Genomic DNA, 17,969 nt, shown 5'->3' on the forward strand with positions numbered 1-17,969 from the left:
CGAGCACCAGGCTAGCCACTTCCCAACTGTCAAGCCTACAGGATGTCACAGCAGGAAGCTACAGCCATCCTTGCGTGCCATCCACTGAAGGAAACCTGTGAGAACTAACTGTGCTGTTGGACGGGCAGAGCTGATGTTCTACCTCCTCAAGGCACAGGCCTCAGCCTCTGACGAGCCAGGTTTTCCAACTACACTAAACTCAATAAGAAGTCTGTGGTTCTACCGTCAGGTGAGATGACCACACTTCTTTAGAGGAAGGAAAGGAAGTTCTCATTGCTTGGATATCATGTGAGTTGCTGAAGGGTAACAGGCAGAGGAATGACAGAGGCAGGGTACATACAGACAGAAGACTCAGTCTAGAGGATCAGGTTGGGATTGTATATGCTGCTTTGGTACCGAGCGATATTCGCATCCACATTTTATTCGGACACTTGGCAGTTAAGAGAAGTTACTTCCTACTTCCCCAAATCCACTGGCACCCTTCCTCAGGTACCAAGGCTAACAGCGCAGTGAGAACGAGCAGCTACTGTGCTCTCACTGCTCGGATCTCCTCCCCTATGATCCGCACAGCTACAGACATTTCAGCAAAGCTGGTCTGCAGCAATGGTAGAGCCACTGCTGCTGGGCCCAGTGACCGTTACCTGCTGTCTCTTCCATTCTGCAAAGCTGCATACCGGTCTGTGCCCCTTTCACACACATACGTATTCCTCCTCGCCATGCTACCGCCAGAATATACATTGTTCTAGAAGAAGAAAAAGAAGAAAAATCAATTTAAAAAATGTAACTATATTAGTGTGAAATCAAAGAAATGTGTTTAAAATTGTTAATTATTAGAAAAACTTTATAGCATAATTTTAGTTGATTAGAATCTCACATAAGCAAGATCCAGGTTTTCTTTTTTCTCATATTTAGATATTAGGAATAAAAAGTAAAGCAAAACCAAAACCAAACAAAAACATGAGCTCAAGTCACACCCACTATTGCTTTAGTTTACAGTCCCAGCCAGTGCTGGGAAGAGACAGGAAAGCTGCTTCCATTTACTCTGCCCGGGGAATGGCAGGGTGAGTAAGGCCAGAGCAGAGAGTAGTAGTCTGCCCTCAATCACAGCATGAACGGCAGTGCAGAGTGTTCCCTCCAGAAGCCTCTGCATCTCATGAACATCATAAGGACTAAAGCATGCCTGACTGAGGGTTAACAGACGGCTGTGCACTGCAGTCTAAGGATACATTTGAGTTAGGAGACAGGCTCCATGTCTCCTAAGTCAAGAAGGGCAGCTAGGATGGGCTCTTCTCCTTACCACTCAGAAGACTCCTGACCTGTATACCATCAGACCTGCCAAACCTTGACCATGTTACCAGGATAAAAATGGACAGGAGTGATTTTCTGCTTTCTGTGTTTTTGTTTTGTTGTTGTTTGTGGTGCTGGGAATCGAACCCCGGGTCTTGCAGATGCTAAGCAAGCACTTTACCATAGAGTTGCATCCCAAGCCCTGGAGAAGTGACTTTCAAAAGGGATTACAACAACTCTTCTGTTTCAGTCTTCAGTGAAAAAAATCTTCTTATCCAATCTAGCTTTTACAAGTCTTTAAAATACAGTCACTCTAACATTTGTTTAGTATGAGCAGTTAATAGCTATTTCCTTAGGGTCAGATGCAGAAAGGGAAAATCATAAGCAAAGCTGTGCAAGTGCAGCTTTAAAAATCTCTCAGAATGCTGAAGAGACATCTCAGCCATCCTCTGGCGGAGGACCTGGGTCTGATTCGCAGCATCCATGTCAGGAGCCCACAACTTCTTGTAATTCTAGCTCCTGGAAACCCAACGACCTCTTCTTACCTCTGAGGGTACCCACCCATGTAGCAAGCACACAAAAATAATACATCTTAAAAAAAAAGAAGGGATAAGAGAACTGTCGGAGGATGTATATCACTCCCAGAGAAAGGCCGAATAGATCAAGACACATGTGTCATTGATACATATAAATGCTATGCAGTTACTACACAGATAGATCCCCATGCTCCTGTCTAGAAGGTCGCCACAGCACCTAAGAACAAAATAGATACAGTGTTGACCCATCGTAGAAAGAATGAGACAGCTATGATATGCTCAGTTTTGTTTTCTCTAGCAAAAAAAAAAGTACCACAGAAGGATCCGCCCAAGTTACTTTACAAGTTCAGAATGGAAGTAATAGACAGCAAAGAGAAAACTATAAATTTTGGCAGAATCTTCCAGCTTATGGTTTTTAAAAAATGTTAAATAACGTAGTATAGTTAATTTGAATGCAAGCGTTTTACAAGTAAATAACTACAGTCTGAGCAGTCACTATTCACCTCAGTACCAAGGATTCTGAGGAAGTCTCTGTCAATATACCGGAACTGCAGGCTTGAGGAGACAGCACAGCACCTGGCTAAGAACTGAGTGGGCACAGCTATGGGCAGACTGGTGAGATGTGGACAGACTCCACAGGAGGCTCCTCTGGGGACACAGGACTCGCACAATTCGTAGCAACAGAATTAGGACACAGTAGCACATAAGGACAGACAGGAGAGGACCAAGCTGAGTTGGCCATGCCAAGAAGGTCGAATCAGAGGGGACTGGCAGGCCACTGTGGAGACTGGTGGAAAACACAAGGACAGTTTGTTTTTACTGCTATACAGGTGCTGACCTTCTAAATAGTCCTCTAGCTCACAAGATAAATGCTGGAAAAAAAGATATTTTTATCATTTCCAAGTAGATCAGGTAGAGGACAGTAAACAATTACACCACCATTATTTATTTTTATTTTATGTGTATGAGTGTTTTGCCTGCATGCAGGGAAGTGTATCACACGGAGGCCAGAGGTGGCTGTTAGAACCCCTGAGCTGGAGTTATGGATGGCTATGAGCCACCACATGGGTCCTAGGAGCCAAACCTAGTCCTCTGTAAGAGGAAGTGCTCTTGATTGCTGAGTCATCCCCCCAGACTTAATATACTTCCCATGTTTACAGTGGCATGCACACCTACTTTTTAGACTAGGAAGCGCTAAGCTGATTATATATTTGAAAAAAGTATTGTCTCAATTACCACACATAATACTGGCACCAAAAACCATACCCCACTTGTGAGGAAGGTGTGTTGGTTTTGCTTTGGTACGTCCCTGCAGATTTTGAGTACTCCCTCCCCCAATATACTAGAGAAACAGCTCCTCTTCCTTCTGTTGATTTAAGTTATTATTCTATTTCATTCTTATATAGTTCCCCTCCTTATGTTCCTGAGTTAATGTCTGCTCACCTATGTTGATTTCTTAACCTTATCCCCATCATCCGCCCACAAGGCAGGTGTTTATGTTTTAATTTCTGCCCTGTTTTTACTCCCTGGACACTGCTGAGAATTTTCAGTGTATGTGTGTGGGGCTGTGCTTTGTGTGTGTGTGTGTGTACATACATATGTGGAGGTCAGAGGACAACTTTCCTCTCACTCTGGGGTCCTGGATGATACTCAAGTTTGTCAGGCACAGTGGCAAGCATCCTTATCCACTGAGCCATCTTACTGGGCCTTGCTAAGTTATTTGATTATTTTAGCTTATATATTTTACAGCAACATGCTATGTTCTCTTCCTCTGGGAATATCTTAAGTAGTACAGTGTTTTAAATAGTTATTGTGCAGCCAAACATCTGATACATTTTATGCCCAAGAATATAGGTATCATGTTTAGATATAAACTTCCAGGCCTAAAGTGTTTTTCTCCTCCAATAGTTTCAAAATGCGACTGCATCTTCTAGTGTGCACAGTATTGATGGACTATCAGAAGGCAAGCTAACTCAGCTCTGTTATGGCTATCAGCTCTCCCACTGACATAGCTAACAATTTTTCACCTTGCTGTCTGTGTCTACAAACCCACTTCAATGCACATTTCTTTTTTCTGGTTTTGTTTGTCATTCTGGGTCTTCTCTCTTTACTGTTATCCTTCAAATATCCACTGCCTCCTGTACCTCAAACTCCTACTGTCTCAGATGTCATCTGCCCTGTCCTCACTCACCTCCAGATGCCACCACACTGTCCTCACTCACCTCCAGATGTCACCCTGTCCTCACTCACCTCCAGATGACACCATACTGTCCTCACTCACCACCGCCCCCCTCTATCCTCACTTTATATCTCTGGTCTTCCTGCTAGTTTATAGGACAGCACTGTGGCCTCTCTTCTAGTGCTTGATTTAATTTCTAGAGTATGGCATTTTAAGAGACCTCACAGGAGGAAAGTTGACAAATTATTAATGAATCTGTTCTCAGCAGTTTACCTGTAAATGTAAGATTTAATTCACCAATGTGACATCAAATAAATATCACAAAAGCAGGACAAATGGAGCAGGGGTACGATGTATTCTGTACACTGTATAATGTACAGGGTACAATGTCCTCTGAAGTGCGGCTATACTTTACTTAGGAATGGTAGCTGGAAGCAGGGTCTCTTGCCTATACTCCAACACTGGGGAGGATGAGGTAGGACTACTGTTGCTATGAGTTCCAGGATAGCCTGGGCTATCCAGTGAAACTGCCTTCCAAACAAGGACAATGAAAACAGCACAGAATTCTCTGCACTGTTTCTTCTATTACATTCACAAGATGTCTGCCCGCCTTTTCATGGTTTTTAAATTATGATTCACTTTGAAACATTTAAAAAGACAAAAGACAAGATTTTATAAAACACCTCTAACACGTGAGTTCAAGTGTTGACACAGGAGAGCTCTGACTCACACTTGGGCTAGCTGAGGTCTTTTTCCTGTCCGGCCCCACCAAGGGGCTGGCTGTGACTTCGCTCTTTGAGCCCACCGTGGTGCTGCCAAGTCTGCGGGCTGTGTCTTTGTCCCACTCCTCCTTCTGCTCACTCTCCACACTGTTGGCCTGTGGCCTTTTGGTGTATGAGACAGCAGGGGGGATGGAGGGACCAGCTGCAATGTACAGAAACAGCAAGGTTAGCTGGAAAGAACAGATATACTTCCTGCCAACAAGACCCTCCTATGCTAACCACAATAGCCACACTTGTGTCTTTCACACTCTCGACTAAGATTACTGCTTTCTGTTCTCAGACAGCAGTCTACCTGTAAATGTAAGATTTAATTCACCAATGTAACACCAAATAAATATCTGAAAAGCAGGACAAATGGAGCAGAGATACAATGTAGCACTCTGAAGTGAGACTATACTTTACTTAGGAATGGTAGCTGAACCATTATAGGAGTCGGTTCAGGTCCCCAGAAAAGAGACCATATGATTGATCACCCAGCGATGCCTGTCGAGAAAGCCCCAGGAGTGAGAGGAAAGGGAGAGTGTTAGGCAGTGCGCACTGGGCAGTGCCAGTCTGTCTCTTTCTTAGACTTGCTCCTCACCATGGTCACTGAAGCGCCTCTGCTTCTGGTTGGCTGAGATGCTTCTCTGGACCTTCAGGTGAGCAGGTGATTGAAGGGTGCTGTTGTTCAGGTCACTGCTCGGCCGGGATCGCTGACACAAGTTTCCACTGGACAGTGACTCACCACCTTCAAACTGTGAGCAGAGAGATCACCAGACTTTAAAACAGGAAAGTGAATAAACAAAATGATTTGAAGTTATATGAGGAGCAATCAAAACTAAAAAGAGACTTCAAACCGGCACAAAGAAGGGAGGGAGATGGATATCAGGCCACTCTCACTAGCACTTGGAATCTACTAGTCAGAACAAGTAACAGCCAGAAACCACCCACTGCGCGGTAACTGCACAGCAGACATGGTCCTGGGGGTTTTACACGTGTTACTTGTTTAACCACTGCCACAGATGTGTGATGCATTGACCTGCATTTCCAGGCGGAAAAACAAAGGTCAAGGACACCACTGCAGTTCAAGCAGGACGAAATGTGTGTGTGTGTGTGTGTGTGTGTGTGTGTGTGTGTGTGTATACACACATGTACATGTATACATGAGCACACAGGAACTATTAAGTATATTTTACAATTGGAACTAAAATTAAAATGTTTTGTTTGCTTTTCTACACTTACAAAACACAATTTCTTGTGCTGGCTCTGATTAGGAAATGACTCCCGTAGCCCTGGGCATGGTGAGCTGGGGCCTTACAGCCACACAGCCTTTCTGCAGTGCTTCTGGGAAGCTCCAAGCCAGCCCAGGCGCTGCAGTGCAGGACTGGCGCTGCTCACTACAGCAGCAGCCAGGGTGCACAGTGACCCATTAGCAGCTATTTAAGGCGGGGTCAAGGATTAACATATTAAACCTTTCCAATGACCCTAAGAGCTGAGTATTATTGTCCACATTTTACAGACAGGAAAACTGAGGCTCAGAGAATGAAGTGCACAGTTGATGGCTCTAGTGGGGACAGTGAACCTGACTTTTCCATTCACAGTAGCTTCAATAGTTTACTTCCAACATAATTCATATTTGATTTTAATATATGCTTGGATTTTGTATTTGGATTAATAAGAAATTAAAGTGCCCAGAGGTCATCTGAAGTCCAAGTAGGAAAGTCAGAAGAGGCTACAAGTAACTACTTGGGCCCTTCCCTCTGAGACTCTTGACTAGGCCTCACTGATGCTCCACACCATTCAGCTGTCAACCCTTCAAGACCCGCCTCCTCCCCAGCAGTTCTTACACCTTCTCAGCAGGCTTGTCGAGGGGGTTGGATGCATTAACAGTTGTGATGTCCTTAGAATAGCTCTTAGCATGGACTGGACCTGATGATATATACTCCTCTGATAACAACCCCCTGAGGAGCACAGGACCTTCTGACAGGCAGGCATCTGTGAGAAATCAGTGCTGATCCCACTTTCCCTGGTCACCAAGAGTCATTAGCTTTATGTGTTCATGCCACATGCACCTCCTGGGTGAACTTCGCCCTAGCCTGCTGTAGGTGCCAGCTTTCCCATACAGTCTCAGAGTATTTGCAGCACACCTCATAACATACAGTGGGGCTGGCTGCTTAGTTCTACCCCAAGGGCTGCTGGACAGGAGGACTTTTTGGCTTTCCCTCATGCAGGTTCAATGCATTTCAGTTGGAATGTATGATTTTGTTCATAGTTACTATTTAATTATGAATAATAATAGCCTTTTTAAAAGAATGCCTCTCACAGATGTCTAATTTTCAACTTTCAATGCTCTGGCATAAAATTACCAATGCTCTGAAATTCCTATTTCAATTTATCCCTCTATAGCTGCTTTCCCAAAGGATCATTTACTTGTATGGTTTGCCAATTTTATACAGTTATTTTCTGCATCAGTCTCCTTGTCATAAACCTCTGCTGGCCATGAGAATTCCCAGCTAGGTTCATGAAAGCCACTTGACCCAAGGCCGAGACCACGCAGCATCTTTCCCTAGGGTCTCACTTATCCACACGGCTTCAGCTTCACATGCTTCTTTTGCCTTAGTGCCTTTTTTCTGTATGTTTATGACTATCACACTGCCTTTGACTGCACAGTGTACACCATATAACTCTGAGGACACATGCTCAAAGTCGAGGCTGTGGGAGGAGCTGCTTGTCCCCAATGAGATCAGTAAACAATTTAGCCCCTTGATTTCTGATCTCTAAGAAAGCTATTAGGATCTTCATGCTATTTTTGGTCCTACAAAGAACTGGATACATTTACTAACATATCTTTATCCATTTAATTCAAAATTAATATGTATTAATTTAAAAAGACAAAAAACACTTACCTCAGGTGGTTTTCTACCCAGAAGAATGTAAGTAGCCATAACTTCATCATATTTCTGACTTACTAAGGCATCATTGATTTCATCTCGTGCAAAACCCATGGTGACCATAATGTCTAGGAAAAAAAGAATTTTTCTTAAAGTGTATTGATTTAGTAAATGACCAGCAAAAACATAGATTTGCCAATGCTGTTAGGAAAAACTAGTTCTTAAAACACTCAAAGTGAGCTTTAACTATGAAATCTTTTGGATTATTAACCTACAGGTAGAGTATATTCAGGTACTATACACTTATAATTTTAAAATATTTATTTATTTTTACTAAGTGTTTTGTGTGGATGTCTCTATGTACAATACAGGACTACCTGGTACCTATGGATGTAAGAAGAGAGCAGCAATGCCCCTTGGACTGCAGTTACAGATGCTGTGAGCTACACTCTGGGTATTGGGGACTGAACCTGGGTCGTCTGTAAGAGCAACCAGTGCTCTCACTGTGGAGCGTCCCTCCAGCCTCCATCTCTAGTTTCTTCATGTGTACAAAGTTATTTATGCTACAGACTTAATATGTTAAGCATATTTTCTTATCTTGAGACATTTCTGAGCGGGCCTGCTTTGTGCACACAAGGTCAGCATGTCTAAGCCTCACACAAAGCCTTGCCTGCTCTTCTTTCTCTCTCAGCGCAGCCTCAGCCACTCAGGGAGAGGCCACCATCTCAGTCAAGAGCCTGCCTCCTTTCTCGCCTGCAGGTCACAGCTTCTCTCGGAAGGCTTGCTTCCACAGTGTTCCCATCAAGTTCTTAATGAGGACTGTGGGCAGGGAGGGTCGGCTCTGCCGAGGTGCAAGCGTAGAGATGGGGTGGGAATGCGCCCAACATTTAGAATCCAGTCCTGACCCTGGTTATACTTTTCAGTCTGCTCAGTGCTAATAGTTGCCGTGGTCACTCTTCCAGTGACGGAGTGAAGAAAGAAAAAGTTACAATTCTATCTAATGTATTTTAATTTTTGTATAGTTGCCAACAATTGAACAGGATCACAGACATACATGAGAACAAACTAAGGGAGTTGGATATTTTAAAGTCCCATGCGAACACTGCTGTGCTAGCTAAGGGACTCTCACATGCAGTCATGGAGGGCCTCTCATGGAATGTAAGTACTCACCTATTCTTTTTGCATCACTGAGATCAAGCTCAGGCTCAGAATATGGTTTTAGCTCTTCTTCCTCATGTCCAACGTTCATCCATCGGTCCTTCATTATTTGCTAGGAGATAAACTCTAGGTCATGTCTGGTGAATTACAACAGTCAACCCACTCCTCAGATGTGGAGTGTATTGGCTCACTCAACAATTACTCTTTGTACCGGTCTAACAGAAGGTGTGGGTCTCTAGTCACCCATAATCTTGTCACAACTACGTTACCCACTACTCACCAAAGGCAATGCATAAATAACCCTCCTTTCACATGGCTTCAAAAGAAATATTTCTAAACTGCCAAGTTTTAACATTTTTCCTGATCATGTATTTATTTTAAAATCCCACATCTCAGAAAGAGGAGGTCTTGGGGGATGGAAATCTAGGCGACTCTGTCTAGGTAACTAAAGAGTATGGGAAAGGATGGTGGCAAAAATTAAAGTCTAGAATCAGAAATCAGGTAACTATAAAAGTGAAAACAGGTATTGGTGTGAATTATCCCAATCAAATAACCTGATGCTGTGAACATCAGCCCTGGGCTGTTAAAGACAATCCATGGGGACAGTCCACAGAGTGAAAGAAAACAGCTATAACCAGGTAAAAAGTTAGTATCCAAAATATGTAAAGAAAGCCTATAAAAAATATGCTGCAAACCACACCCTAAAACTTTCACTAAGGGCTAAAAAGCTACGTTATCCACAGAGCAGTGTTTTGAAAAGCTGTTTTAAAAATGAGTTACAGACGCCCCCCAACACACACACACACACACACACACAACGTAAAACTTACTAACTGTAACTGGTACAAAGGGCTGGAGAGATGGTTAAAGAGTCCTGGCTGTTCTTCTGGAGGAATTAATTTGATTCCCAGTACCCACAAGTGGGTTACAACCATCTGTGACTCCAGTTCTAGGGGTCCAGTGCTGGCTACCATGGGCACCAGGCAAGCACACAATGCACACACATCCATGCACACAAAACATTCACGTACATAAAAATAAAAATTAAAAAAATTACCAAAAACAAAGAATGAAGTTGCAGCTGCTGCCATCTGGGTCCTGGTCTCACAGGGCACTCTGGAGAGTGAATAGGCATGCGCACAAGCTGAGGTAGCCTGGCCTCAGCCACTGTCCTATCCTCCTGTGGTGGGTGGTTTGAATAGGTGTGACCTCCATAGACTCACATGTTTGAATGCCTGTCCATAGGGAGTGGCACTGTTAGGAGGTGTGGCCTTGTTGGAGTAGGTGTGGCTTGTTGGAGGAAGTGTGTCACTTTGGAGGCGGGCTCTCCTCACCCTACATCTAGAGTGAGACAGCCCCCTTCTGCTGCCTTCAGATCAAGATGTAGAACTCTCATCTCTGTCTCCAGCACCATGTCTGCCTGTACATTGCCATGCTTCCCAAAATGATAATGGGCTAAACTTCTGAAATTATAAGCCAGCCCCAATTCAATGTTTTTCTTTTAATAGTTGTCACAGTCATTGTGTTTCTTCACAGTGATGAAACCCAAACTAAGACATGTCCTCAACCTCTGCTGTCTGCAGCTATGACCCTGAGCTACCCCTTGGCTGCGGGCATCAACAAGGGCCACAAAGTGACAAAGACTGGGAGGGGCTGAGCAACTTGCTCCTCAGTTGCTGAGGCTGGCCATGATCCTTACGTCCTCGGTAACTGTGTTTACCAACCTAAACCATGAGGTCCGGGTCATTTTCATCCTTTTATTGTCAAGAATGAAAGAATAAACATCTGGCTAGCTGTTCTAGTCAACATTTAAATCAGTAAATTAGTCATTTTTGAGGAAAGCAGTGATCTTTATCAGTAGCCCAGAGATTGGTGAGCACTGTCTCCCCAGGTGACTTTGTTCCTTCTACTCTGCCCTATGGAGTAGGGCTGCTTGGCCTCTGGGAACGTTACTGACACAGCTGAAGGGGCTTCCTGGACACAGGTGGATCACACCTATACTTCTAACCTCTTCCAGCACTGGCACACACGCACGTATACATGATTTAAGTAAATCTTTTTTTTGAGAGGGTAATGTTCTACTGAAGTCCCAGCCCTTCAGAACTGAGGAGCCAGTGGGTTTCCATTCTGAGAGGTCACATGCTGCTCTATGAATGGTCAGAAGTAGGCTGAGAAGAGCAGTAATATACAAACATGGGCTTTCACTACAGACACCAATATTAGCATGTCTTTTCACCTCAGAAGAAAAACACAAAAAAATCTGAGCTAAAAGCTAATCACACTTAAACAAACAGTATAGCTAAAACATCAATTGATTTGCTCCAATAAAGCACTTAGTAATTTCCAAACTCTTTAACTCCCACCAAACAAAAAGTATAAGTGGAGAGAATTTTGGAGCCACACTGGGCTGAGCACGGTGTGCAGGGCTGGCTTCCCAGGCCACGCACCTTATGGCAGATGTGCCAGCAAGCAAGCCCACACTGCACTGCTCAGGAGCTTCTCAGAGTTTCCTGTACTTCCAAATGCAGGTGAGAAGATTTTAAAAGTCTAAGCCAGGAATGAGTACTGAGTCTCTGAAATTCAGTTAGTACAGGCCAAAATATTCCTAAAGACAGATAAAGGGGCTGAAGAAATGTCTTAAATTAAAAAATTAATCTTAATTAGCACTTTTCTAAGGTTCAGTTCCCAGACCCACAAGGCAGCTCACAGCCTTCTGTAACTTTAGTTCTAGGGGATTTATCACCCTCTTCTGGCCTCTGAGAGTACTGCGTGCATGTAATTCACATTCAAGCAAGCACCAATAGACATTCAAAAACAAACAAGCAAACAAGCAAGCAAACACCCCAAAACTTTAAATACCAAAGAAAACCCAGATGGGAAAATGCCTAAGATCATCAGCTATCTTAATTACAGTATAAGAAAGGATCTGGGTTACCAGAACCTCTGCTGGTTCTGTAACAATTAGGGCATGTAAACTGGTGCTGTATAGAACGTGTGGGCCACAGCCTTGTGCTAAGTGGACAGCACCTGCCCCGTATGCTCTACTCACGTATCTATACATTTCTGTACTCAAGTTTCTATTTGGTTTCATATGATTTCAGATAGTGAAGAATTAATCAGGTTAGAATTTTCAGTCATTTTCAACCTTCAAATATCTGGTCAGCCTTAACCAACATACAGGTTTTTGTTTTGGATCAGATAGTTCTGACAAAGACTACGTTTATCCTCTTCAAAAGTCAGTTTTGTCTCCATTGTGTCAGTTTTGGTTTTTTGAGACAGGGTTTCTCTGTGTAGCACTGGCTGTCCTGGAACTCACTCTGTAGACCAGGCTGGCCTTGAACTCAGAAATCCACCTGCCTCTGCCTCCCAAGTGCTGGGATTAAAGGCGTGCGCCACCACTGCCCCATTGTGTCAGTTTTAACAACTCACCAAAGAACCAAGAAGAAATAAGCCTTTGGAAAACCCTACTATGTTTTTTGAATAAAGAACCATCACTTTTCCTGATGCTGAAAAGGCAAATTAAATTCAGGTTAGACAGAGTCACGTTCTGCAGCTGCACCAGAAACCCAGGCTCTGCAGCTGCACCAGAAACCCAGGCTCTGCAGCTGCATCAGAAACCCAGGCTCTGCAGCATCTAGAATGTGTTCTGAGAGTGCACCTAGGACACAGTGCACTCACCTCCAGGCTGCCCCTCTTTATGGGATTCAGCACTAACAGTTTCTTGAGGAGATTCTCACAGTCCGTGGACATGTAGAAGGGAATGCGGTACTTCCCTCGAAGGACTCGCTCTCGAAGTTCCTTTGACAAAGAAGGAAAGTATTTGTTAATTAATGGTTGACATTACAGCTCCTGCAGAAAAGGACCTCAGCAAACGAGCATATACCTTTAGATTCTGGCCGTCAAAAGGCAGGGAGCCACTGACCAGCGTGTAGAGAATGACGCCCAGACTCCACACATCCACTTCCGGCCCATCGTACTTCTTGCCTTGGAAAAGCTCGGGGGCAGCATAGGGCGGGCTTCCACAGAATGTGTCCAATTTGTTCCCCACTGTGAATTCATTGCTAAAACCAAAGTCAGCAATTTTAATATTCATATCAGCATCAAGGAGAAGGTTTTCAGCCTAAGAGGAAAATAATAAAAAGGACAATGTAAAAAGCGTACACAAAATAAAAATGCTATACCTGTTTTAGATTCTAAGCTTGCTAGTGCATGCCTCTCATTTTAAAATGTAACACTAAATTTTGCAGTGCGTAACTGTCCGAACATCTGTGGAAGCCTGAGTTTTGACACTTGAAAAGGGAAGCTCATAGAAGCTATAAACACATTTTCCCCCAAAGTTTATTTTAACTGTTTTTAACTTCATGGTAAGAGGCATCTTGGAACTGTACCTTAACAGGACCCAATCTAAGGAACACATATTGAAATCACTGCTTTGCCTCAGACTTAAGCCAAAATTAGCCAGGGGAGCACCATTTTAACGGGTAGTTGATGCTAAGCTCCAGGGTCTGTCTAAAACGACAACTCCGGCTCCTTTACTCAATCCTATATCCGCTCGTATGGAATGCTTCCTCAGGGAAGTACTGTTTAGTGAAAGGAAGCAAACTGGAACAGTTTGGCTCCCACAGACTTTATTTTCAGCAACACTTGCTGTTCTAAAAGTAGAGTCCTGTCTAGAGTCACATTCTGTAGGAAGCAAAGACTCTGCTCCCGTGTTTGAGAGGCTAAAATTCTTAAACAATCACTCAAAGATAAAAATGGAAATGTCTCCTATAAATGCAAGCAACACACTTGCTTTGTGAATGCTTCATTTCAAATTCTATTTTCAACTGATGAATAAATATATCAATAAAGCTATAGGTTAGTTTGTAGATATGCTTGTTCAGAGTCCACAAGAGAGGGTGGCCTTGTGCTCCCTGGGGACCTGCCATGTATCTCTCCCACCTCCAAGTCTCCGCTCTTCCTTTTTCCCTTTACAGGGTTATCTTATACTTGTGAAAAGTTTAACTACAACCGTGGTGGCTAGTGTGAATTGTTAACTTGACAGAGTTAAGAGTCACTTGAGGCCAGTGTGGGGACACTGGCCCAGACCATACACATGCCTATAATCTCAGCCTGGGGACCTGAGGCAGGAAATTGCAAGTTCCAGGTCAGCCTAGGTTAGTCTGACTCAAAAACTTCAAACCCAAACCCAAGCCAAAGTCTCCCAACTCTTACCCAATAACCCATCCCCTCAACAACAACAACAACAACAAAAATACAGAAAAGAAAAAGAAACCAGAAACCCAACCAATTAATCAACAAATAAAAGTGGATACACATACTATGAAAATGAATGAATCTAGGAGAGTCACATTAAATTATCACTTATTGACTGAGTAACAACAACAAAATGCCTTCCTGATATAAGGGCCCAAGTCTCCTTGGCCACCTGTAGTAAGGTGGACATACCTAGTTTCTCCAGAAACTTCTAAAGGAGTGGTCTTAATCCGCAGCCCTTTAATACAGTTCCTCACGCTGTGGTGACCCCCAACCATAAAATTATTTTCATTGCAACTTCATAACTGTAATTTTGCTACTGTATGAATCATAATGTAAATATGTGATGTGCAGGATATATATGATATGTGACCCCTGTGAAAGGGTCATTTGACTTCCAAAGAGGTCACAACTCACAGGTTGAGAACTGCTGGTCTAGATGGAAATCTAAGTAACCACACTGCCTCCAAAGAGACCAGCATGCAGTGCTGAGGTCTCTGTCCAGGGACATATGGGAACTCTCTCCCCTGGACTGGACTTAACACACAGTTGTTGAACATGATTTTTTAATATAAAAATGAGCTGTTGAGCTATGACTCAAACAAAGAAGAAGGGTAACCAGCCATCCTTTCTCGTTGTAGAAATGATTTCCCTCTAAAACTCCAAAGAGAAGAACTGCTCCACAAACATCTGGAGCAGTAACAGGTCAGAAGACTGGAACCAGAACACAGAATTAGATTTCTGACCACTGTGTAAGGCAGTACATTTAAATGGAATCCAAGTTTGATGCCAAAGGATAAAAGCAATAAGAAAAGTAAAAAAACAAAACAAAACAAAACAAACAAACAACAACAAACAACAGAAGTAAGCGGTTGGGGGACGAAGAGGAGGACAGGAAAACCACACAGGAGGCAGAAACATGTACGCCCGAGCTCTGGAAGCCTGCTTGACCTAAGCATTTCTACCATACACATGCTCATCTCAAACATTTACTTCCTATCGCTGTGATAAACACTGTGGACAGAGGCAGCATGAGAGGAGAGGGTTCATTTAGCTTCCACATCCCTAGTTACAGTCCATGGATCAGGGAGGAACTCAGATCAGGAACCTGGAGGCAGGAACTGAAGCAGAGGGCATGGAGGAGGTTGCTCACAGCCTTGCTCCTCATGGTTCATCACTCAGTTGGCTATTTTATGCCATCTAGAAACACCTGGCGAGGAGTGGCCCCTCCCATAGTAGGCTACACATCAATCATTCATCAGAAAATGCCACACAGGCTTGCTTACAAGCCAGCCTGGCAAAGGCATTTCCTCACTTGAGGGCCCCTCTTGCCAAAAGACTCTAGCTTCTGTCATGTTGACAGAGAACTAACTGACACATCAACACATTAAAACCCTCTTCTTAGTGTGAACTTTGGTGCTAAGAACGAATCCTGGTTCTTACACATATTTGTGCCTTGTGCTCTGACATTACTTCTGTCTAGATGGGACCTTGAACATTTTTATGTGAGGACAGAATTGTATATTTATCTGTTTAAACTATGGAGTTAACAGTCAGTCAAGTCCTCTGATTTAGACAACGCCACACCCATGTTCTCATGTGCTTGCTGAATACAGTGCCTTTCATAAGCTATAGTGACAGTTCAGCAAAAATCACCCCATCCTGTGCCTAGAATGCTGGGTAATCTAAGAAGCAGCCCTAATTATCTTACAACACGTTTTAAGTGTGTGTAGAACAATATGATGTGTGCACCTGCACGAGGAGAGGGGGACATCCGACACCCTGCTGTCTCACGTCTGCTTCATTTCCTTAAGACAGAATCAGTCACTGAACCTGACATTGGCTGTTTCAGCTAGGCTGGCCAGCGGTGAGCTCTCAAGACCTATCGGTTTCTACCCCCAAACGCTGGAGCCATGGACATGCACAGCCCGACCAGGTTTTTATCAGGTGAGTGCTGGGGATTTGAACTCAGGTCTTCATGCTTGCAAAGCAAGTGCCCTTATTCATCAAGCCTTCTCCCCAACCCCCTTATTATTACATACTTTCATAATTAAGATTTTAATTTTAAAAGCAGCAGCTTACCTTAAGATCACGGTGAACAATGCATTTTTGATGACAATACTGTACAGCAGATACAATCTAAAAGAAGTATTTGGATAAAAAGTAAAAATTATTTTTGGTTAAATACTCGATTTTAATATTTATCATTTTCAATTTGGATAAAGTATTAACTTTGATTTTAAAAATAACAGCAATTTCATGATTTGTTTAGTTTAAAAAACTATTCTTGTTAAAAAGATAAACATTTTAAATGTGGGAAGTAATATTTTTGGGGGCAAACATGCTACCATTTTTTTTTTTTTTGGTCAACATCTATGGAAATTCTTTATACAAGTTAAATTTCTCTGTTTACATGAGTCAAAGTCTATCATTTGTAGTTTAGAACAAGGGTTTACTACAACGTTGGCACATGTAAGCTAGCGTTCTAGGTAGCTGACTATAGTTAAAGCAAAGTTATTTGGGATTCCATCGCATTTGCTCAAGGCATATTTCCTTAATTTATCAAGAACTAATCAGTGAAGTATTTAACAATATCTCATATTTTCTGCTCAAATATAAAGAAACAGGAAAAAAGCTAAGAAATGATCAAGAAACAAGATATAAGGTAATCTTACACTCGCCCCTAATTTTGCTGGGCAAAGTTCTGTGCACTGCACATACATTTTGCAGCCATAGCCTTTAACTAGTGTATAGGACTCTGAGGTAAGGACCAGACAGGGAAATGCCCAACAATGTAAAGGCCTCAAATACAAATAAGCAGTAGATAGGCTTTTCTGTGAAGATTCTTTAAAAGAACCCAACAGCAATGGGTAAGGAGCTACCCTGTATGTGTAATTATAACTGGAGCCTCAAAGGATGCTCATTTTAGTGCCGAGCTGTGGGGTTGGTTAAATGTGAACCCAGTGTGGATGCAGGTTAGCCATTCACAGATGGAGGCAGATGAGAGATTTCCCCAGTCTAACAGTGACATGAAGTCCACTGTGCTACCGAAAGGACGGGGGGGGGGGGGGGGGGGGGGGGGGGAGGGGGGGATCCAAAGCTCAGTGAGAGTGGCATTTCCGTGTTAGAGAGTTATTCATGTGTATGTCAAGATGGCTCCATGACAAGACATGGACTTAAAAAACAAAACTACCAACGCATAATGAATAAATACCTCAATGAAATTCATTTTAAACAAGTCAGTTTATTGAGTACCTGCTGTGTGCTTGTTCCTGGAGGAATACAAACATGAACACTACAGAGCTTACAGTGTTATTAAGAGGGGAGAGTGAGTGACTATAATCCAGGTAGAATCATAGACACAGGGGTGCAGGGAAGTACGGGGCTGTGGGAAAAAATGATTTCCATCAGAAATGCTTCTTGGAGGAGGAGCCGTTGGTTGAGAGTGTCCCTGAAGGACAGGAGCAGTTGAGATTGTTGGCATGGGAGAACAGGGATAAAGTGAGAAGCTGTTTTAATGAGGGAGGATAATATTCATAGAACTGACAGAATCAAGCTTTGGGAGACAGCTCAGTAGCCATCTCTGGATTCCATACGAGTAAGCACTGCCCAGGCACTAAATGTTGGGGGCAGCATGACAATACTATGAACATCTTCAAGTATGAGTCCCCACACACAGCAGAACAGAACAATCAACATTTGTAAGACTCTAGAGCACCATGCTTTAAAGTGTCAGAAGCCAGGACCCTTGCCTCTTACTCTCACCCCCTACTTCTCCCCACCTGCACAATGTCTCCTGCAGCTTTATCTCCCTAGCAACCACAAAGTTCTGCTTGATAATTACAAATAGATTTTTAGATGTAAAGCAGTGTACCGTATCTTTTGAAGTAAGCAGTTAGAC

The 17,969-nt window shown here is 43.1% G+C and overlaps 1 protein-coding gene across 6 annotated transcripts in view; it reads right to left on the bottom strand.

The window, feature by feature from the left end:
* The window catches only part of Mark1 (microtubule affinity regulating kinase 1), a 110,411-nt gene that overhangs the window by 14,480 nt on the left and 77,962 nt on the right, over positions 1 to 17,969 (bottom strand). For all 6 annotated transcript variants that reach the window (XM_034513009.2, XM_034513008.2, XM_076941577.1 and 3 more), the window contains exons 7-14: positions 16,151 to 16,207; positions 12,696 to 12,932; positions 12,491 to 12,610; positions 8,825 to 8,924; positions 7,670 to 7,782; positions 5,365 to 5,518; positions 4,733 to 4,926; positions 642 to 742 (exon numbers count right to left, since the gene is read on the bottom strand). In XM_034513009.2, coding sequence (XP_034368900.1) covers positions 642 to 742; positions 4,733 to 4,926; positions 5,365 to 5,518; positions 7,670 to 7,782; positions 8,825 to 8,924; positions 12,491 to 12,610; positions 12,696 to 12,932; positions 16,151 to 16,207 — 1,076 coding nt within the window. The remainder of the gene's footprint in view (positions 1 to 641; positions 743 to 4,732; positions 4,927 to 5,364; positions 5,519 to 7,669; positions 7,783 to 8,824; positions 8,925 to 12,490; positions 12,611 to 12,695; positions 12,933 to 16,150; positions 16,208 to 17,969) is intronic.

The sequence above is a fragment of the Arvicanthis niloticus genome, chromosome 10, assembly GCF_011762505.2.
Source record: "Arvicanthis niloticus isolate mArvNil1 chromosome 10, mArvNil1.pat.X, whole genome shotgun sequence".
Taxonomy (NCBI): Eukaryota; Metazoa; Chordata; class Mammalia; order Rodentia; family Muridae; genus Arvicanthis; species Arvicanthis niloticus.